The following is a 23,967-nucleotide window of genomic DNA, read 5'->3' on the forward strand; positions in this document are numbered from 1 at the left end:
TAATGTTTACTTCAGGCTTATTTTAAAACTTTGTATATTGTCGTGCACATATTTGTGATTCTTGATTAAGTTTAAATTTGAAACTTTGAAGATAAATGAGCAAAGCTTTCCGAAAAAAAGACTGTTAAACACCTCTTACTTCATATTATTCTGAGATTTTGATGACAATTAATTGTGAATTGTTGTGCAGTTTAATGCATTATCTTTCTTCTCAATTATTATATATATATATATTGGACCTGTATTACAACTGTAGGAAAGGCAAAAAATACCCCAAAGGCGTTAGTAATAAATGCCCTGCAAAAAGATCTTGCTTGGGAATACCTAGTAGTATTAATCTTCACTGTAGTACAATAAACAGAGTTTAGTTAGTTTTCCAACTTGATGCAATTTCTTATTCCTTTAACTTTTTTATCATTGAGGAATGGCAGATAATATTTTTCTGGAGCAGGCATTTTGGACAATAATTTTAGGTCAAAAATACCATGCTGCTTCGAATTGATGTAACTACCATAGCAGGGTTCTAGGTGTAATTGTGTCCTTTGAATATCTGCATATCACTATCATTAGTGTACAGTATTATCAAAGCTACATTTTTATGAAATAAACTGCACTTCTACTACAAATTTCTGTTTCTCTTTTCCATCCAGTCAGCATGCTAAAGAACGATCATGGTTTCATGTCAGTAAAAATAATTGATGAAAGAATGTCAAAGGGAAAATTGTATATAGATTTTTCCAAGTTAGTAGAGATCCAAGGCACGCTATTAAAAAGTATACTTAAATTTATGTGGTGAAGTTAGATACAGCAAGATATTCCAAACAGAGTACAAAAATGTTGAAAATTAGAAACTAATGAAATAAAAGGGCATTACAAGAAATAAATCATTTTACTACATTTAATTTATTATAATTAGAATTAATAACTTAATTCCAATTAACTTTCATTACAGTATCAAAATGTCTTGGATGTAATCCTAATTAATTTTGTGTTTAAGCACAAGAAAAGTGAGTATTATGAAAATATCCAAATGAAATATGAAAGCAGAAAATTATAATTTTACAAGGAAATGCAAATATGAACTTCTTAGCTATTTCTGATACATTACAGTCATTAAACTTGGGACTTATTCTACCAAAGATGAATGATCATGTAAATAAAACATAAAATATTTAGAGTCTGCAAGGGGTACTGTCAGCAGACTTCTTTGCTTCAGGGAAATGAACCTACCTATTACATCTTGCTTACAAGATTACATACTTAAAATGATAGAAGGTAGGAGAGGATAGCATTATATCCATAAATATCCTACAAAATAAATGACTGTGATGCAGAAGGATTGTATCTAAACTTTCAACAGCAACAAACATCATCTCATATAAGTACCTGAAAGAGGGGAGCTACATTTTAACTGTTCAGCATCAAGTAGTTGCAGTTGTTATCATTTGTCTCTGTGAAAACTGGTGAATATTTCAGTTTAATCTGAAACATTTGGTAGTTCCTCAGAAAGCTCTGTGGGGTACCGAGTGCTTTTGAAAAGCTGTGGGTCTGTCCTGCCTGAGGCTGCACAGCCAGTTTGTAAAGGGGCAAGAATTAAGTGTGCACCTCCTGAGTCTTGGTCCAGTCTTTTGAGCACAAACTCACCCCTCCCGTTCAGTCAATAGTGTATCACTGTACAGTAATGGAAGTTGAATAGTATTTGCAGACAATTGTATATCTCATCTGCATATGAATGCACACAAGTTCAAAGACTGGATGAATACATGTTGCATATGCTTGAGTAGCCCACAATGCCCTCTACATGTCAGCACGTCAAGATCGTTTTGCAAGAATTAGCAGGCACGTGACTTGGGGTGTCTGTGTGTATCTGCACCTAGACTTTTGTCTTTCATGTCCATTTCCTATTGCTTATCTGAAAGTTTTGAAAAATGTGACTTGTTTGTAATTGAAGTACTGGAATCTTTTATGACCGTACACTGGCTGAGAAGTTTAAAAAAATTTGCGGAATAGCAACAGCATATTTTTGACACATGTACGGTCTCTTTCCAGGTGTCTGTAGCCCACTGTCAGTTAAAATGTAAAATACCCAGCTGCACAACTTCAGGTTCTACAGATCACAGTTACTCTCCACAAGATGATCTGCTTCAAGAAAGGAATGAAGTTTAGGAGCAATTGCAGTTTTTCTTTCTTAAGGTCCATCTGTGTGTAGCTTGCACAGAGAGCTTTAAGTTTGGCTGAGGCTCCCAGTGTCATACATATATGCAAAAAGGTCTGTCTTTTTGAGGCATATACATGGGACAGAATGCTTAGATCCAAGTAATTAAAATTTGGCAAGATCATAAACACTTGCAGAGCAGAGAGGTAGGAGTGGAAAGAGGTTTATATCTGCATGCTACAGGTATATTACTGCCAATTCTGCAGTGTAATGAGTATGAAGATGAATAGATGTATGTGCTGAAAGCAGAGAGAGGATTCATAAAGGTACTTCACCTAATGTCTGATTTTTAGTTTACAAATATTACAGCTAATTTTAGGCAAATGTGGACTACAGTCGTTGTAAGGACTGATACCCTTTTTGATTTTGTCCACCCAGCACAATTGCAGTGTACTATTGCAAAGTCCTCCCCAGGTGCATGGGGAGACTGCAATTGCGTAGTTGCTACCACAAAAACCAGCCTATTTGCTGCACCCATTCTGCATCTGCACCTGGCATGGCATCATCATTTGAACACTCAGGGCTAATAAAAACCAAAAAGGGTTTCAAAACTTCTGAAGTAATGCAAGACAGTTTAATATAACGTGTAATGTTTCATTTCTTTTCCTCTCTCAGGAAAAACAATCAATAGAGCACATGTGTTTTAGTGAAATACTTTTTGTAGATTCTAGTTAAAAAAAATAATTGGGGGAGTGAGATAAAAAATATTAGTCATGTTTTTCAATACATTATAAGCTGCAACTGAAAGACAAAGCAGTAGCTTTTGATCTATTCCCCAGAGTTCTCATCTTCTCTCAGGTTCTGCTTATGATCGATCCCTTGGTCTCTAGATAAGCTCCATTTTGCTTGAAATGTGCAAGTACTGTATGACATACTTCAGTTACAAGTATGAAACAGATTTGCAATGCAAATAAGAGATGGAAACTATAATTTCATGGCAAGAAATAAAAATGGATTGCACCAATTAATGGTAGTATATGCAGCACAGGATCTGAGAAGTATTTTAAGATCCTTTCTCAGTAATGTATTAAGTAATACGTTAAAACTGTGTAGTGAAGCAGGATTGGGACAGAACCCCTAGTCTGCATTGAAGCTGATCTGTAACCTACCACAGCCCTGAAGTATTTTTTATTCTGAGCAAGTTTTAAGTTTCCTTTGAATCCAAGCAGTTTGTTTCTCTTGCATAGATTGCTTTCACATTCATTCTCTTTAGTACCCTGGCTGCTTAATTACAGTCTTTTTTCTCATCTCTGACTTGGAGCAGTCTAAGTTTCAGTTCTCTCATCAGGGAAAAATTTATTTTTGAACAATTAACAGCTTTAGAGACATGTTTTGGTAGAAAGTTCTAGAATCAGTTATTTGACACTGTAGATATAATACCTAACAACTCTAATCTGGATTGAAAATACAAAACTGCAAGAGATTTCTCTCATTGTCAGAGTTCAAAACACCCCCAATTTTGGAAAGATGGAATGCCTTATGATTCCTTGAATGTTAAAGTTGTCCTTTGGCTACCTTGCATTTGTATTGGGATTTGCTTTGGGAATTGAAAGGTAAGAATCTAGAATAATTTAGATTGGGAGGGACCTCTGGAGATGATCCCATTAATTCCCATCTGAAAATGGGGCTGACTTCAAAATAAGGCAAGACACAACAGAGTCTCCTACAATCAAGCTTTAAATACCTGCAATGGCAGGGATACACAGCTTCTTGGGAGCCTGTTCCCGTACTTGCTGCATGGCCTATGGCCTGAAGAGGAAAGTTGGTCTAGACGTTGATCTAGCTATCTTTCACATTCGAGGTAGGTTTAATTTAAGCTTCAAAGTGTGAATGCAGTTTAAGGGAAACAATAAAACTACAAGGGCCTAATTTGTTCTGCAGGGCCTTGTTGTTGTGCCCATACAGGACAATGCTGTATGTTGCGTCTTACTACAGAGCTGGTCTCTTGGTTCTGGAGGGCTCTGGTTGATGTTAGGAGCTGGGATTCTAAAGTTCCTGAAGCACAGGTTGTTGCTGGATTTCTCAGTTACCTTAGATACGGGGAGGAATCAGGCCTAGATGTAATTTTAAGCCCAATGTTTTGTTTTACTCTAACAGTGGGCTATTGTTGCTCTATTTCATCATGGAATTGGAGGTGCAGAAGGGCTGAAATGTGAAACTTCTGGAGTTCATATGATTTCTGGAATATGAGGTACATAGTTTATATATATGGGAAACTTCTTTCTGGTGCAAGGCTTTTACCAGCCTTTTACTGTAAGACGTGATCTCCTAGGTATGTGCATTGTTTCGTTAAGTTTGAAAATCTGCAGCATGGGATTCCGTAGCATTCATTTATCTGTCATGGTCTGCAGTTAGGAAGACTTATGTTGATGTCATGATTAAGAGAGTACACTGATTAACAACATGGTATCTGAAACCCACCTGTGCCAGGTACATTCTTTAGATTATTTTTATTACATAAATTGTGATTCTTTCCAGTAGTCTTGGTGTAGAAGAGCTGTTTGTTGGAATGTAGGACAGCCATATGTTGAAGTGATAATCCAACAAGTTCTGGAAGTGCAAGAATATATTTGTATATATGTATGATATACAGAAAAGGCAAGTAGAAGTTTTTCTGTAGTACTAATAGCAACTCTCTTTCAACAGCAATTCTGCATAACATGGCATTTAATATTGAACACAGTATCTAAAGTGCATTTCTAAAAATACTGTGGTAACTAAAAGTTTTAAAATAAGTTTTAAACAGACACATCGCTGCCCTTCCTCAATATCTGTCTCAAAAGGTCTAAGCGATAAGACTGTTGAAACAAAAGACTCGGGATTCTTAGAAGTTTTGTAACTTTTATAATGTCATTTTCTTATCCTTTAGACAAATAATAAATTAGTATTTGAGTATAAATCTTCATTTTACTGTGAAAGGTGCTTGGAGTCTTGAGTTCCTCAGCACCAGGCAAGAGGAGGCACCAATTGACTAACAGGCAGTGAGCGATAAGCATGTCGGTTCAAGACAAGTGAACAAAACTCAAAAGGTTTGTCCAAACAGAATTAACAAAACAAAAAAAGGGTGCAAAGAAAAAGGATTGAATTTCCAAAGACCTTAGGGTCAGCAAAGATTTACTCAACTCTCCCGCGTCCCTTTCTGTTCCTTTTCTGTTGCTGCTATTTATTCCCTTGCCTCTCCTTAAATCTGCTTGAAACTACCAATTAGCCTCATTAACATGCCTGCCAAGGATTCTTTCTGCACAGTTATATTTCCATGCGCGCTGTCAGCTGTGAGAAAGTGAGGTTTCTTTAAGGTGAGAATGTGAGGTTTCTTTTTAGGCTCTGGACTGTCAAGTGAGTTGCATGTCTGACAGTTGAACTAATAGGCTGTAGAGTTCAAACATCTGGATTATTGTACTCATGGGCTAGGTGGCCCACAGTGGTTTATAGATTGCTCATGCTTTAAATTAGAATCAGGCCTGCAGATGAATTAACTACTTCTCATCTCCCATTTTAACTTTCAACAAAGCTGAGTGTTTCTGTTTGCTCAGCCTTTGCTATGTTTATGGAGCTACTGCCTTCTTCTTACATCTACTATCCACCAAAAATAATTGGGAAACTCTCCCAAATTAAACTAGAAAAAATAAATAGAAGTGGATCATAGAAAATAAGAGAACGGCTGAACTTTTTGAACAGAAACTTCTACAAGGACATACAATTTTACCAACAAAAAAAGACTACAGGAATCTGTCCAACAGCCAGGCTCTTCACCATTCAGAAAAGACGTTTTACGTATACTCTTCTCCATGAGAATTTGCCCTCAAGAAACCATTGGACAAGTCACCAGCTGCAGTCTCTGACTTTATTAATTTTAATAAAATAATAATATACACTAGTCAGTTGTGGATCCTGAACTGTAATGAATATTTCTCTCAGAAATGCTTTCTCCAGATTACTCTGATTCAGAAAGTCTAAAGCCAACCTTGGCCTATTTTAAAAAGCATTCTGAACAGTGAACCTGAGAATTTTAGGTGCAACTTACTAGAGGAACTAATCATTTCTGGTTTGGGACATAGCAAAGGAAAAATATTAGCCTGAACTTATAAAGCTTTGTTAAAATGTTTTGCATTTTCACTAGAAATTGTTATTGGCCACTAAAAGGGAGAGTGTCATGGGTTACACTGGTCTAAATTTTAATTCTTTTTTCCTACTGTATACTTTTGCATAAATAGTATTTTCTTCATTCTGAGTCCTTAAGGGAAATCAAATATAGTCAATTCACTTATGTGCTTCTGAAATGGGAGATACTAGGGAGACAGAGATAAGTAACTAAGCAAATCACATCAATTAGAGCGTTCTGTAAGATTAGATGGGAGGGAATTCTTGTCTACTCATGAATATAGAATTATTGCTGAAAATCCGTTGAAGTCAGGAATGTGTAGGTCTTCCTAAATCAGAATTTAGAAGCCATATCCCAACTTGCGTTTATGAGGCTTCAAGGAACTGCAACTATTCAAAGCCAACCTATTCTTAAAATGAAAAAGCGTTCACCAAAATTGCAGATGCATACTTAATGTTCAAATCAATTTAAAAAGCTTTAAAACTAGGTACAGGTTTGGGGTTTGAGTTTTGGTTTGTTTTTTTCTTAAAAAATGTCTTGGTGTGGTACAAGTGGTCAAGTGAATCTGCCTTACTCCTTTTAGTGATGTATTTCTGTGACTTGCCATCTTCCCCCTCTTGCCTTCGGGTAACCAGAAGAGGCAGAGGTGGGAAAAGTTGGATCTCTTCATCTGTGTTTTGTTTTCAAAATCAGAGAGCACTCTGTTCATTGTGAACTAGTTGTAGCTTTTTACTTGTATTAGATTTTGCTGTTAGAATGTTGTGGACAAGGAAGAATGGGGTTCAATGTTTTGTATTGATTTTTATGAATAACACTCAGAGGTACTAACTGAAATTGTGCTGTGCATTTCCAAGAGGTTAGTGTAATTTATCACGATTCATTAGATCATAAATTCTTTGAAGCTAAGGGCTATCTTTTCAATGTTTGTACAGCCTCTAGAACGAGACAGAGGTTCTAGGTGCTATCCATAGATCAAAGGTCAGAATAAGTTAGTAATAGAAGATGTTGGACTTAACTCTCATGAGCTTTCTTCTCAGCTGGAATAATTGAATGATAATGCAGACAAGAACTGGGTGAATTGTTATCCTCAGTTTAAAGATATGGAACTGGGGTAATACTGGAAGTTTCCCGCAAATCTGCACCAAATATCTTTTCTCAAATCAGATTCCAGATTTTGAGTTCTACTTCAGTACCTGGAGCTCAAGACTAAATGCGTTCTCAATACCTGCTCTCTTAGTAAAAAGGATTATGTTGTTATTTAGAGAACGCTCTAAATTCTTCTATGAAGGATTTTAAAATGCACTGTTTTCTTATTTTATTTTCACCTAATCATGCGAGTATCACTATAATGATCTAGGCGAATAATTTGACTGCTTTAACACCAAAATATATTTTTTAATTGAAAAGCATAGTATTTTTTAAAGAGTGACAGCCAACGTTAGTGTTGGATTAATTGCCATTGTAAAATAATTTATAAATTACTTTCCAATTCAGTTCATCTGAGATGTCCATCTCATCTGCTGATAGATCTGAAGGTCACCATAATAGTGGTTTACTTTCATATCTGATGTTCTCAGGTTGAAGTAGTCTCTATTAAGCATTTTTGCAGTTTGCTAAAATAATCTAATAAAAAATCCAGTTCCCTAATTTGTATTGTTTAGAGGGAAAAATATTTCCTGTGTTTAGGTAGTGCTCTGCAAATTTGTTTTGAATATCTACAGAATGGTAGCTTAAAGAGGCAGTTCTTTCTGTTCCAAATATTATTTTAAAACAAATGACTCTCATCCTAGCTAACTTTTGGAAAAGCTCTGTTACTGTGGTATTTTTGAAGTGTCTGAAGGCCGAGTGTTGAATTATGGTGATCATGTATGTTTTATAACTGTTTTTCATGTGAGATTATGTGAAGAAAAGGCAGTTTCTTCTAAAAAACAGATTAACAAGAGAGAATATAAATAGGTTCATAAAACAATCATCACAGAGAAGACACTTCCAGTTGTTGCATGTAGGAAAAGAAAGATCCAGTACAGCTGAACTGTAGGAAGGGCTTTTCTTGTTAAGGTTCATTGCCTCTGCAGTACTTGCTTCTGGGATCTGTGATGGAATAGGAGAAGAGGGATTCAGAGTAGGATTTGACTTCTGTGCACGCAGGACATTCACAGATCATAAGGCAGAGGTATGTTAAGGGTATTTTCCCAGTCTTCAAAAGAAAGATTTTTCAATATTTTTGTTATTCCATAAAAATCTTAAATGTCAGTCCTGAAGATTCTTTAACAGGTTATCTTGTACTGTGTTCATGAACCTGTACTAAATGAAAATGTTATCTAATTTCTGTGTTTAAGTGCCACCCATTTAGTCTTAAGCTTCCATATGTTCCAGTACACTCCAGCCTCCCTTCTTCATTTACTCTTTCAGTTTGCCTCCTAGGTGTGCTTTCTTTATGCTATTAGCCCTTTTCAGTTCAAATAATCAAAGCATCCAGAACCAGTGCTTGTTTCCCCGTCCTCCTTCCTTTCCCTCAAGATATCCACTTTAAGATATTTTCACAAAACTTTAAACATGGTGCAGTTTTGGGGTCACAGTTACTACTCTTTGTTCCCTGTGTTTTTTTGAGAGAAGCATGGATCTGAGCTCTCTTTAACTTCCGCAGAGAGACAGTTAATCTGATTTTCACTTGGCTACCCCAGTCAAATATTCTCTGAAAATTTCTGAGGATATTCTGTGGACGCAGTAGCTCAGAATGATGTCTACAGGTGTAATTTGTGTAAAATCAACAATACATTTACAGTGGTAGCTGGAGTTTAGGAAGTAGTTTTTAGGAGCAAAGGAAAAAATGTCATTTCTAGTTTAGAAAACACAAACGTTTTCTTGGCCACTTATATCAAAATACTGCTATTCATTTATGTGAATATGGCATTTATTTTAGCACATTCTTGTAGATTACCAATGTGGTTACGGATTACACTTTACGTACTGATTCAGCATATTTCCCCACTGAAGTTGTTTTAGTAAGAAAATATTAGGCTCATTCTTTTTTTACAAATGTAGTGGTTCTCAGTATAGGAACTCTACCATTTAGGAAACAAAAAACAAAACCAAAAAAGCCAGCAAAGGTTGTTCACACTTCACGTTCCTGTCTGTTAATACCCCTCAGTACATATATCTGTCCTGTGGTGTCTATTATCTCCCCCACAAAATGTATGTATAAATTATTTGATACACACAAAAATAGTTACAGTACTAGAATGTAAAGAGCAGATTCTCTTCTGTGGTAGTGATAGTTTAAAAGAAAATGTTCAAAATTCATGTTGCATGAAAAAATTAGCAAAAGTGGTATTAAATTTCCAGGCTACTAAAGCTAAAGCACTAGCTCCAGACATTCATGATTCTTTCTCCACAGTAACTATTTTCTGGTGCACTGCTTGTCCTCTGTTTGACAGCGAAGTGTTTCTATGAATCAAGAATTAAAACAGGAGTCATTTATTCTAATCTATGGTGCAGTAAGACTTACAGTATTAAAAATCCTGATTCAGAAGAGAGCAGTGTCCTTAAAATAGGCAATTTCATATTTCACATTGAGCTGGCAAAGGTCTTTAATAAACTGAGAGTAATGGACAATAGTTAGTTGTTCCTATTACTAAGGCTATTTGTGTCTGAATGAGAATTTTGTTCCTAACTGTGACTTCTGGTTTTTGTCCCACAGGGAATTCCTGTTTCTGTGTTTATAATGTCATTGCGTGTTGCTATGGCAAGAGAGTGTGATAGTACAAGTTCAGCATTATCATGTTAGTCAAGGACAAAGGAGGTAGAAATTAGTTTAGAGCAAAATAAACTCTATTCATAAAATTGAAAGTGTCTGTGGAATTGTATCTCTGCTTTTTTAAGACATTGTTAATATTTTTCAGTACAAAAGAGTAACTTCAATACTTTTCCGTTTCTCTTTATTAATATATATACTATATATATAAAAATCCATCACAAATTCTTCCACAACTTGTAGAGTTTATTTACATTGAACAGAGGAAGGCTCTAATGATTTTTGTGTCCAGCTTCAGTCCGAAGAAGTTATTGCAAGCTTAATGCTCAGAATTGCACAATCCCACCTTGAAATGGCACATGGAAACTCGTGGCTGTTCTTGTACATGTTGTTACAAAAGAACGAATCTGAAGCCTGCACTCAGATTCACGCCTAACAATGAAGTCATCTGGGAAATATCTCTGTGAAGGAACAGCCGCTTTCTGAGTGACATGGCCTGTCTACTCATGTGGCTGAGAGGTGCACCCCTAATTCATCTGCCCCACTCCATTAAAGAAGTTCTGAATTAATCAAAATGCTCCAAAGGTTCAAAAGCTTCGTCTTATTGGTAAAGCAGAATGTTTTTGCCAGTTTCATGAACAGAGATTGGTTTTGCTGTCGAGTACTTGACAACATAGCTTGTTTCTTCCTAAGGGTTTTCTGTCATCTCAGTTCAGTTTTCATTGTTCTTGGGGAGGTTTCATTCGATAGGCTGAATATTTGCAATAGAAGGAAGAAAAAGTCAGCAGGACAGATGGAGCTTGAGAACACAGAGCTCAAGCTTTAACTTGCTGTATTTTGTGAAAAAAGCTAGATAGCCTGCAGAATGCTAATACAGAGCAGATCAGTACATGCTACAGTTAAAGGAACAGTGGCATTATGAAAACCAGTGAGTTGATACAGCAGGACAAAACAGAGCCAAAAACTAAGACAACAGTTTGTATGTCTTATGCAGGGTGTTACAGTGGTAAATCTTAAGAAAGTTGTTGTGAGAATACAAGCATTTGGGATCTTGATCTCACTTGTTCCTTTGATTGTAGCATTATACTAGATTGGGGGTTTTTGAAGGGGGTGAGAAGGGGGTCTATCCTTCAGCTTTATGGGAATGCATAAAAAAAATGAACTGTAACCTCAATTTGGCTAGACTAGTGGGTTTATACAAGTAGTAACAATGAAGACATTTTTTCACACTGCAGTGCAGTGAAGTTCCCTCTAGACTTGCCAGTGTTGCTAGCTAGCATCTGCAGAGATTAAGTAGGAAAGCAAAGGCGATGTCTGTGTTCTAATGTTTCGAAAAGTACATTTGACATCTTTGCAAAAGAGTCTGGAGGTGTAGAGCTGTACTACTTCAGTACATTTGAGTGGAATATAGGAATTGTTGAAGTTGTGTCTGATGGTTAATATAAATTAAATCACCGTATTGGCATCTGGTTTATGAAATAAAAAGCAAACAAGATGTCAACTTTCTTACATTAAGGTATTTGAAAATATCTAGGACTTGATGAAAAATAGTATTTCAGTAAATTTGCTGGCTTAGTCTGACTTTATTACCATAAAGAAATGATGCTTGAGTTGAATCCAATGCCTGTGGTGCAGAACTAAGTCTCTCTCTAATTATGGACTTGAAAAGCTGAAAAATCTGTCCACTCTTACTATGCACTTCTAAAGCTGAAAAGTTGATGTTTAAAATAGTGAATATGAATTATTGTTAGGTGGACTCTCTTCAGTTAAGGTAAAGTAAATATTGTTTCACTGGGAACAATCCAGTCAGGAATACAAATTTTCTTAACTGAGGCATTCAAGCAATATGGTATGTCTTCACTGAATGAGTATCAGAGGTGCTTCATGTTTGGAATATACCTTTCTAAAGGAAGTGCCAAGTTTGATAATTAGTTCTGTTTTCCATGGCTGAATACAGAGAACGGTTCTTGTGAATGTACAGATGCCCTTCCCTGTGCACCCACATCACCGGAAGTATAATCGATTTGAATAATCACCTTCACTGAATGGTGGTTCAGTAATGTTAACTCTTACAGAAATAAAGGTGTATTATATTTTAAGAGTCAACACTGAATTTAGAGTTGCCAGTTCTTAGTTCTTGGAGATCAGAGACTAAATAAAATTAAACTAATATAAGAGTCATGATAGAGGATTGCAGGAGCTGGCAAGGATGTTATTCAGCATCTGTAGTTGGATGGCTCAGTCATCTTCTAGGCAAGTCGGAAGCAACTCTGAAAGACCATGAATGAGGTCAGGCCTAGATCACATTAGTCAACAGTATCCTCATTTAATGAGTTACCTCTTGTTAGGTACCCTAAAACTTCCAGGCAGTAGCAATGATACGCTACAGGAGGCTCTGCAGAGTTGATGAATGGCAGTAGAGAAAGAGAAGATAGTAATTTGATGCCATCATTTGATGTTAGATGAATCTCTGTGTTAAGTGTTTATAGTTTCTGAATTGAAGCAGAGGAGCTATAATAACTTGAAGATGCCTATGGATTACCCACAGACATCTGTTGCAGTAAAAGGAGCTTACAAATGCTTCTGAAAAAAAAAAAAAAAAACCACCAAAAAAAAAAACCCAAACAAAAATACTAAATCTGTTCCCGTGTGTAAAAGCCAAAGCTGGAAGCACTGAGTATGTGCAAATTGAAACCCAGAGGGTGAAGTTTGGAAACGTGTTGTTCTTTAATTTACTCCTTCATTTTATCCAATCTTTGAGCACAGGATTCTTGCATGTGAAGGCTAATGACCACGGCAGCACACGTGAAGAAAGATTGCTGTCAAAAGAATGCGTGTGTCCCAGTCACAACCAGGGAATTTATGATAAGAAATTATTTTTCTCCAGTGATAAATTTGCTCTCACTACCATCTTCCCCTGCCCTTATTTCTTTCATGCCAAATATTATCGCTGATTTTTTTTACTTTATTTATCAGCTGTGGGAGAACAGTGTATGCCCCCCACCACCCCAGCTCCATTATAATCTTTAGATTCAGCCTGACAGTTCTTCAGGGCATGATACAGTTGGAGATGTGCTTCTGAAGTGCTGTGTAGATTGATGAAGAAATACTGAATGTTTTTTCTCATACAACTGGTATTTTCTATACTGACAATCTTGACAAGATAAGCTTTTTACATTTTCTGCTTGCTTTCTGTATTTCAGCCTGCTATTATCTTCCTTGTCAGGTACTAGCTGTATTTCTTAACGTTATTTTACCTTTAGGATTAGATGCTTTTATGCAGAGAACACTTTGATAGCTGTATTGCAATCTGATTTGGTTTTAAATATATCCTTCTTGATAGCCCCTTAGCATATGACCACACTGATCTTTCTGGAGAAGGTCTCAGTTTCGATCATTTACAAAGTGTGTTCTAAATTTTTCTGAAGTTCTGCTTACAGACCAACGGGTTCTGTTAATATAAATACATATTCTTATTGTCTTTTCTTTTTTCTGTGCCCTTTAGTTTTTCCCATCTGTCTGTGGATTAAAATGCGGTGGGACTTGAGGAAGAATATGACCTTGTGTAATTATTCTCGTTCTTTTGCCTTTAAAATTACACCACGCTAGGTTGAGCTTACTTGGGCCACGCTTCAGGTTTCTTCCCAGTGAGCAGCTATATAATTTTTCTTCTTATCAAATCTAAACATGGATTAGAAGACAGGTGCAGACACGATTAGGACTGCCATATGGCCTCAGTTTTGCAGGCATCTTTACCAGAATATTTCTAGATATTCCTGCTTCCAGACACTCGGGTTGCTGGCAAGAACCACATCCAGAGCCTGGTGAAGTGTACTGCTCCAAGGAAATGTTTATACTGTCTGTGTCCATCAACTGTTCAAATATATGTTAAGCTTTAGTTATCAAATTATGTTCTTCATTATTTAGTCATAGCACCAGATTTAAAGACTGATTGCTTACAGATTTGATAGCGAAGAGTCCTTCATTGCTGCACTTCTAGAGAACAGAAGAAAGTACAAATTAAACCAGCGTGGCTTGTTGAGAGGTTGCTTAAGATTACGCACAATATGTTTTTTACATTACTGCATCTGGAAGATTCTTCTGTTAACCATTTCCTAATTATTTTACAGTCCTTCCTCTAATGCTTTCCCCCCTCCCCCCCCCAATGCTTCAACAGCTTATCAAATAGTTTTTTCTTTCTTTATATCTTAATTACTGTAAATATTTTCACCTCTGTGTTTTCTCACATTCATTTGGCTTAATTCTACTGATGGATGAAATGCCTGGTAATATTTGATTTCCATTAGAAGATTTCTATTAGAAGACCCTTCTTTATTTATGTTTTTAATCAAGCTTTCCTTCCTTTTTTGCAAATAGTACTCAAACACTCCCTCAGAAGAATGTGGTGAATTTTTTTCCAGTGTCGAGTCACCATTTGTGCAGAACATTACATGTCAGACAAGGGGAAATTCAGGGAATGTGCTGATGTCTGTGGCACTTTTCTCTCTCATGCTCTCATGTGGTGGGTTTGATTTGTGCTCTAATTTGAGCAGCAATCATGCCTGGGAGAGGCAGTTGTTTTTAAGGTGTCACTAGAGAAGTGCTTCCCAAACGGGAAAAATCCGAACACTGATGTACGCTGGCAAAAACATGTATTGGTAGAGAACCAAGGAAGCTGTTACAGGTGGGGAACTGGACTGTAGGGTGGGGAAAGAGAAGGGACTTAAGAGTAGGAAGAGGTGTGTACTTCATAGTCCATATTGTACTTCTGCTGGTTAATTGACAGAGAAGGCTCACGTATGCAAGGCTGAGCAAACACTGTTCGTGTCTTAGGAAGCGATTAACAGCTTAGACTTTTGTTCGTCTGTTTTCTGCATAGCTTCAAAACTGGTCCCACTTCTTTTTCATTGTTGTTTTATATTATCTACTGTCATTCTCATGTTATCCGAATATGGATGCATTTGTTTTCCTTTCATCAGTAAATCGACATCCCTTCAACTTCTGCTGTAGAAGGAGCTAATCTGTCAAATTTTGGCAGCAGGTATCCAGTAATTTTGCATTGCTTTTTTTCTTTCTTTATTGTATGAGTTCGGTAAGTACTTTCTTCATATAATTGCATTTAAATCTGGATAAAAGAGAACTCTTAATGTTCAGGGATTTCAGAGTAATAAAGAAATGTGGCATTGTGGAAGACTGGGGTTTTTTAAAGATTGAAATGGGATGACAAAAGAAAACAGATGTTGTTTTATTATTAAAATATCCTACACTGCTCTCTACTGGAAGAGTGGAAGTCTACATTAAATACTCAAAAGTGCACCTAAAACCATTTCTTAGTCAAGTTTTAGATTTAATGAGTTATTTTACCCTGGTAAAACTAACTCTTATGAAGGATGGATAGGGTTTTTTTTATTCTCCCTAAGTTTTGAAGAAAAACACCTGGATATACTTTGCATGTGAAAAAAGTAGAATGTTGAGGGTCAAAATGTAAGCTGACAGGGAGAAGAATTACTGGACTGTGTCTTGTTAATGGCAAGGAAAATAAGTGAACTGTTAACTTTAACAATTCACCTTGACCTTACTGCTATTGAGCATGTGATAACAGCAAAATTGACTTGTCAGAACTGTAAAGAATTCTGAATTCCTGAAGTTGCCCTATGTTTGAATTGACTTTTAATTGAGCCAGCAAAATAAGAGAATTACCTTCTCTTTTATTTTAATAGTTTCTTCAGCCAAAGTACAACTATAAAAGCATTTTTAATAATTTCACTGTGGAATTGGACCAAAACGTGTCTTGCTCAAGTTAAATCCATAGGACAGTTTTCATTTCAGCTACATTCTGAAGGAAGAAATATTCCCCACAAAGGGTCTGTTTCCTAGTTTGTCATCTAAGACAGCCCTCCTGGCCATTACAGGGCTGAATTATTCTCCCAGTTGCTGTCAATGATAAAACTTCTGCTGATTCTAATATGGTGAAACAGTGTCTGTTAATTCTCTGCAGCTGCACTATCTTGCAAATCTTTGCACATGGAGCAAGCACATCTGTTTGTCTTCTAATGCTAGATTATAGACAGTTTGATCTGAGGTGTTTGTCTTGTATATGGCTGGACAACAGCTCTCTTAATGGCAAACATCAGTGAGGGAAGAACAAGCCTTAATATACTTCAAAGGAACAGTTAAACTGTTTTAACTGGTAAGATCTATTGACCTTATAAAAGTTATTTCTGATTATAGACAGCTGCAAGTGAGGTCAGAATAAGTAATATTAGAAAAATAACCTTTCATCAGTTTTGTAGGGGACGTGTTTGGAAGAATGGCAGACTGCAATGAAAAATGTGTAGTAATTTCTATGGGAAAAACATTGCCTTAGCTTTCTTTGTTATATAAAATATTAAATGTCATCCTCTTCAAACTTCTTAAAATATCCGACTGAAACTCAGTATGATTATGGTGAACTTCTCATTAACACTAAACTTAACAATACATAAATATTTAAAAAGATGAGTCTGGTGGCATGCCCAACTTACTGATCATTTTTGTTTGAATTGGCTTATGCATGAAGTACACCAACTTTAAGAATTACCCTTTAACTAGTTGCAAACAGTAGATACATGTAACAATCATATGGAAACATTTTTCATCTGTATTATGTATTTGATGTTAATGAACACTTAATAGAATGCATTTATTAATTTGCATATAGAATTAATACTGAATGATCTGAAGGGGAACTGCTACCTTATTTCTGTTTCTCTCTTCTGCAATGAAGTGTAGTTGTATTAGTTTGACTCTCAGGAACAATTACATTTCATGTTCTCATTCCTTATCAGACGGGTCTGCAAAAGGGCCGTAGCTGCTAGAGGGAACCTGAAGTGATGAAAGCAATCGCTGACTTTTAAAGTTCTCATCTAGATTCTGCGTTAGTATTGCTTTCTAAAGGAGGCTGATCTTGGAAAGGGAAGGTTCATATTTACCAATTTTGCTTTGAAATTTTTGTTGCAGAAACTCTCCCACAATGAATATTTATATTATTCATGCCACAGCTGTACCGAATTCCTGATACAAAATATTTGTTCTCTGTGTTTCTGTGAGTTTTGGTGACAAAAATCTGCCAAAAAGAACATAATGAAATGACCATCTCCCCATTTCATGAGGATGGTGAATTAGTTGTTAGTTATTTATTTCAGAAATCCCAGTGGTGGCAGCACATCCATTTTATTAAGGATTATTCAAACACATAGGATTTAGTCACATTGAGCTTGTCATCTAAGTCACCACTTTGCAAATATGTATGTTTGCTTAGCTTAACGTTACAAGTAATGCCATAGTAATTGGTACCTAATATTAAACAAAATATTATGACAGCGCGGATCACAGACAAAAGGTAGAGAGCAGATGAAAAAGCAAGCAATAAAAAGCCTCCAGTTAATATGTCAGCTATACATTAAACCTATATTGCATAGTCATTCTTTTGTTATAATTAGAAAATAACTTGTGTTGGTTTGAAGTTCTGTTAATATTTTGCCCCAAAATAGGTCCATGAAATTCATACAAATATTCAGAATATTTGCTCTTTATTGCTGTTTTTCTCTTTATCACGTTCTTACCAAAAATACATAAATAAATAAAGTGAGAAAGTTTTTGAAGGTCAGGCATGGAATGTGTAGGCAGTTATAACTAAAATTTGAATTTACCTGAATAAAAAAAAAAAAAAAGAACTGCAGTTAACAGAGATACAAATATGTATCAGATACAAGCAGTGCAACCCATGGCACTGTCTCATCATCTCTGATTGGTAATAACACTTAACCTACAAATCTTCTTTGTATTTCTGGATTAAATGCATTTTATTGTATTTTCCTATGCTGAACAGTTTATTAAGCATAAACTCTAATTCCACATCCAGTTCAAAACTGCTGAGAGCAATAAAAATTTCAGTAGTGATGCTTAATGTCAAAACTGATACTCATCTGGATGACAGCATGTTGTGAATGACTGGTGAAATTCTGGTTGGTTATGTTCCATAAATATTGATATAATGCTCATGATGTTTCCATATACTTGGGGTTTTCGTTGTTTGTTTCTTTTGTAACTTGTTGAGCCAACCCAATTAGTATGTTTTTCTCCAAGTTCTGTCAGTCATTTAAACCTGTGCTTTCAGCAGTTTATTGTTCTATTTAGATGTTTACTTCTCCCTCCCCTCCATGATCAGAAATGGTGATTTCTGACTTTGGGAACATTACTATGGCCTTAGAAATTCAGTGACATTTAACAGATTCCCCAGCTGTGGCAGAAGCTTAATTTGGTGCTTACACTTTCTAAGGCAGTAATGTGAATTAGTATGAGGTACAAGCCTCTGGGAAAACAGTATTTATGGAAGTTATTGTTCATGGAAAGATTGGTCTGCTGCTGGGATTTATTGAATACAGCGAGGATACCTTCGTCTTTCTTGGACTCTGAATCAGAGCAAGATAGCTGAGAGAGAAGGGGAGGGGAAATGACTCTGTTGCTTTTGAGATATCTTTTGCTATCTCAAATCTCAGTCATTTGGATGGAAGTAAGCAAATAAGCACCCTGTGCCCTTCTGGAGAAGTGGCTGCAAGCGAGGCAGCGTACCCTGAGACATCTAGAAGTGTATTGTGACACAATTCCACCTAAGGCCTGGCCCTAAATCTGTATGAGGAAGTACCAAGCTGTGTACACTGATAATGCCTCTGGAGCTGCCACTTTCAAAACTACAGAAACATGAAGTACGCTCAGCTGTCTTCCACTTCACCGTGGGCAGCAGTGACCTGCGTTCTCTGTTCTTTGAGCCTTGTCCACACTTGAATCTGTTATTTCCTGTGGTTATGCAGGATTCCTGTACTGTATATAATGCTCACAAACTTTACAGCAAATATACTTCTGTCTCTCGTGTTGTGCCAAGTGTGTGGTATATAAATATGCTTGTGTGCAGATATCTGGTATTACCAGCCTTCCTCATTGATTCTCATCTGAGCTTACTACTTTCTTCCTTGTCCATTTAAGCGTGTGGTTACCTTTTTTTTTTTACTCGTATACATTCGCTCATAAATATTCACTCAATCTTTCCCTGTCTGTCTCTGTCACATGTAGTATCCATAATGTCCAAGAATCATTCTTCTTTCTCTATATGCATTTTCTGCAACTGTCACTTTTCCAGGGAAGAACACAACCTCTATTTAAAGTCATTGGAGATGTTGCATGAAAGACCTCAAATCAATAATAGAGGTTTCTGCTTTGTTATTACAAATCTTGCTGGAGAATTGTAGTAGTAGAGAATATTGATAGCAGGTGTGCAAGGTGTTTTGATTTACACACTGTTGTATTCAAGAGGCACATCATATTTCAGAGTGAGTAGCAAATTTCTAATGAGAATTATTGGTAGACCTGCAAAGTTTCTTTGCAGGAGTACAGCTTGAGAACATTGACTACACATTTCGAAGTTTTAATAAAATTTAAAACTTCAGAGTTATTATGTTGAAAGCATCTGTGGCTTGGCAAATTTAAGTCCTTTTGAAACTGATAAGACTTAAAAATTATACATACCGCTGTGCATCATGTTACACAGAAACTTGTGTACTTTAGAGAAAAAAGAGGGTTTGTTCTTTCTTGCTAGCATTATTTTGGTATATACAGGTACATGATGTGACTTAAATCAACTGTACCTCAATGTGAAAATCAAGCAATTCAAAATTAATTAAATTGTTACACAGATGTGGTTCGGGCAGGATTTTCGTACCTTACATAACAGTATAGTAGAAGGTAAGCAAAACTTTACAGAAGAATCTAAAGGTATTTCCATGTACAAATAAAGAAATGGTAAGTTCCCTTTGAAGTATTGTGCTTTGTATATTAACAGGTGTATGTTTGGTTTTCGTTAAAACCTTATTTGGTAACAATGCGATCTCTAGTAGAAATTCTTTGAATATGAGCCTTGTCTTTATGTAAGTTGGAGACTAGCTCCTTTATATCTGTGAAATTACTATACCAAGCAGCTCTGACAGCAAAATCAGGCCTTCTTAACTGATCTTGCATCACTCTATGAAAGTTTTAGTAACATAGTCCAAACCATTGGCTTGTGTTGATTCAGGGGAAGTATCGTAGATCAGTAATTTTTTTTTTTTTTACATCCCTTCATTAATTTCCAAAAGAGATTATATTAACAAAATTACAGTTTTCCAGTAGAAAAAGGTACTTAACCTCTAATTTGCAGTTTTATAAGATTGAGATAAATAAAATGTTTTTTAAAAGCTGCTTTTGATAACTCTTTTATTTGCCTAATTAGAGTCTAATTCTTCATATTCTCTTGATTGAAACTAGCTGTATGAAGATTTATTATTTCTCAACTATTGAAACAATTGTCTTTCCAAATGTTATTTAGAAATAATTGGAAAATAAGATTACTTGAGTTAATTAAGCCTTTCAATGCATAACTTATTTCTCACAAATTACAATCTTCTCAGTTTCTTGGCAGTACGGAAGTGGAGCAGCCCAAAGGCACAGAAGTTGTAAGAGATGCTGTTAGAAAATTAAAGGTAAGAAAGAACTTTTAATGAAATAAAAATGGAATGTATTCTTAACCTGTTTTTACAGATAAGACACTTTGTGTTTCTAGGTAAATTCCTTGGTTCTAGAAGCAGTTGCTTTTGCTAATCTTTTCACTGGTGTGTAGGCCCTTCCTTATTATGTCCGTATTATCAGATGTTCTGCTGTGCAAATATTTAGTTGTTTTCTAGATTATATAATTATTTATAGTATAAAGATTATGTCCCTTAACGTGTAGTGCTTGTTCTTTGGAAATTTAGGGGCTTTGTTGATACAAACTTCAGTAGCAACAATTTGGTTTAGCTGCTATCCTTACTTCATGGCTATTGAATGCCTCTAATTATGGCGCTCCGAATGTGTTGCCAGAGCATTTAAGAAAACGAACTTTTCCTTGAACAAAAAACTTGTGACTTCAATAATGTCTGTTCTGCATTTCTCTGGGCTGTGCGTTGCTTCATAAGAGCCCCAGTTAGGTGAGTTGCCTCTTGTTGCAAAACAGAGTACCCACCCACTTAAGGGAAGGTGTTGGTGCCAAAGAACGGGAGTAAGAATGTCAAACCATGCCCTAAGTGGGCTGTGATAGCTCTGAGTGTACTGGCTGTCCCTAACTGCTCTTCATCTAAAGCTAACATGTCTGATCCACGTAACTGACTGTTAGACTGGAGGTGAAGGTTTGTGACACTGACATGAATGTCGTTCACCCTCCAGCTCCGGTAGTTGGTGATATATCTGGAAATAGAGCTGTAGTGAGAGAATGCGGTTTGCAAACCAAGCCTGTTTATGACAAGAGGCATTACTGCCTTGTCCTCCAGGTCTTCATTTTTCATTGGAAAAGGTCTGTACACACAAACACCATCTATGTGCTGGTGCACGTAGATGGGTGAGAAAGTCAGACGTTTACAATTTCTTCTTGGTTATATGTCCTTGGGCACTGAGGGACTCAGTAGACAATTAGAAAGTATCCTAATGAAATGACTTGTTTAGGGTTGCTAGCTGAGGCTTTGACTTGACTGAGTGACAGCTAATATGCTTAAAGCTCTTCAGATTCCATGAGTTGTGGTAGGGAGTGCTGATTTGATTTGTCTCCTAACTCACATTGCTATGGAATTGCACAGTTTCATGCTTACATGCTTAGAGCTATTGAAGCATTAGTTTATTTGGATGTAACAATTGTTCTGCTTACTATTGTACTTTTCTTAATGTTTTGTAGGGTTTGAATTATTCATTTAAACAGATGTTCCTCAAAATGGACAGAAAATTTTGGGAATTAATATTGAAAAATTTGACTCTGTGTTATTACTATATAGAAAGAAAGAAAGGCATGAAACATTATTCATGTAGCTCAGCTTCTAAGACTGAGAGTTCCCTTGAAAAAGCCATCTTTACAAGATTGATTAGTAATTGTATTAAGGTATTGAAACAGAAGTTCTTTGCCATTATTTTTGCTCTACCAAAATAGTACAGCTGCTCTAAAGATTCATTTAGTCAATTCTTAGAATGTTTTATGCCAAAAAAGATTTACTCTGCTGCAGTTCATCAGAGTCATTATTGCCTAGTTGTTTTCAAGTGTTTTAGGCTAATGTATGTATGACTCATTTTTAACCATTGCAACATGCCACCAGTGGAAACAAAATGTATGGTTTTGTATGCACCTCGTACAGTTTACAGCTAATACTGGAGGAGTGAAGCCTGTCGTGTTTTATGTTTGGTGTTTATAAAATTCCATTACCCTGAGCAAAGTTAATTCTGTGCAGAAATCTGTCAAGGTAGTATCCTGCTATGGAGAAGTTTTGATTCTATTTTAATGATGTTTTATCATTATTGACCCCTAAGTAAAGCAGCTGTTAAGTGTCTGTCTCACTGTTGGAACTCCAGGCAAAGCTGGGCTCTCCCTGGTCACTGGAGGCTTTTGGTGGATTGGACTGTATGATCTGGTACCTTGAAATAGTTTGCTCTGAAAGCAGCTCCAAAAAGAATTTCAAATAACTGTTCTCTGAATTGTAGGAAGAGCCAGAACTCTTCTCCTTTCTTGTGAAAAAACATCTGTCAGCCTAGCACTATAATTTAAAAGCAGAAATTTTTTGTATATACTTGTGGTGTCACTGCAGCATGTTGATATCTGTTCTAACTTTTTACACATTCCCTAAATAAGCCACCTCAGAGATATGTGTCTGAATCATTGCTGCCCGAATGATGCTATTTTCTTCAAGCCTGGAAGTTTGAAGCTTAGATGTCAAGTATTACATGGGATCTTAGTCACAAGTTTATTAGAAAACTCACAAAGTAATTAAAGACAACCTTTGGAAAGACTTGAAAAATCTTGGAATAGAATTCAGAGAGCAATAAAGAGGTTTTATGTTGGAAACAATCCTCAACTGGATACTCATTTCAACATTGATTTATGTTGTGCATCTGAATTCTTTGAAGAGAAGCCTGGAGGTACTGGATTTTATTATTAACAACATAACTCTAGCTTGTTTTTAGAAAATGCTAATCAAAAATTTTAAACTAGTGAAAACAGCTTGAAAACTAATGTCTGATATGGAAAGAAAATGTAGTGGTTTTAGAGTAGGAGAGTTTTTAAAAGGTGTGTAACTTGTGATGCTATATTTATATTTTTTTATTATATGGATTTGGTTTTAATCACAGTGTTAATGATAATTTGTTTTTATTGAAAATTAATAGGTATCAGAACAACAGCTGACTTAATATTTGGAGCGATTTTTGCAACTGACATGCATCACACTAATTACCTTTTGAAGTCATGTGCTTACAGTGATATAAAGACCATGAAATACTGTCGCTGTAAACTATTTTTCTTAAGCTATCATGTCATCAAACTGTGTCAGCATTGACATTTGATATACATCTCTTATTGAAATCAAAAGCTCTTAACTCATACAGCACAAAGACTGTAGCACACCATTCCATGAACTTACTTTTACCAGCAGGTGGAGCTGATGTTCTACAGTAAAATACAATGACTTGGAGGAAACTTTTCCTCATGATTCATTTTACTTGTTTTATCCCAAAAACTACTACTACATTTTCTAAACACTTGACAGTTTTGCTGGATCAGTTGCAATTTGAATATACAGTTTTTTCAAGCATCTACATTTAATTTTTCTAGAGGGTTGTCCAGCGATTTTATCTAGTTGGAATTTCCCTTTTTAGAAATAAAATACATATTTTTATTTCTAAGGTAAGGTGAACTGTTCTCATAATTTATTACAAACCATTTTTTCCTTCCAGTTTTCTAGTCAGACCAATTTCTAGAATTAAATAAAAACTAAGAAAAATGGTACCAAGATGTTGTATCAGAACATGCCTACG

General features: G+C 35.9%; 1 protein-coding gene across 5 annotated transcripts in view; it reads left to right on the top strand.

Moving 5' to 3' along the window:
* GULP1 (GULP PTB domain containing engulfment adaptor 1) overlaps window positions 1-23,967 on the top strand; it is a 165,435-nt gene that overhangs the window by 99,508 nt on the left and 41,960 nt on the right. For all 5 annotated transcript variants that reach the window (XM_074872678.1, XM_074872675.1, XM_074872679.1 and 2 more), the window contains one exon: window positions 20,553-20,624. In XM_074872678.1, the coding sequence (XP_074728779.1) occupies window positions 20,553-20,624 (72 nt within the window). The remainder of the gene's footprint in view (window positions 1-20,552; window positions 20,625-23,967) is intronic.

The sequence above is a fragment of the Strix uralensis genome, chromosome 6 (genome assembly GCF_047716275.1).
Source record: "Strix uralensis isolate ZFMK-TIS-50842 chromosome 6, bStrUra1, whole genome shotgun sequence".
NCBI classification, from domain to species: Eukaryota; Metazoa; Chordata; class Aves; order Strigiformes; family Strigidae; genus Strix; species Strix uralensis.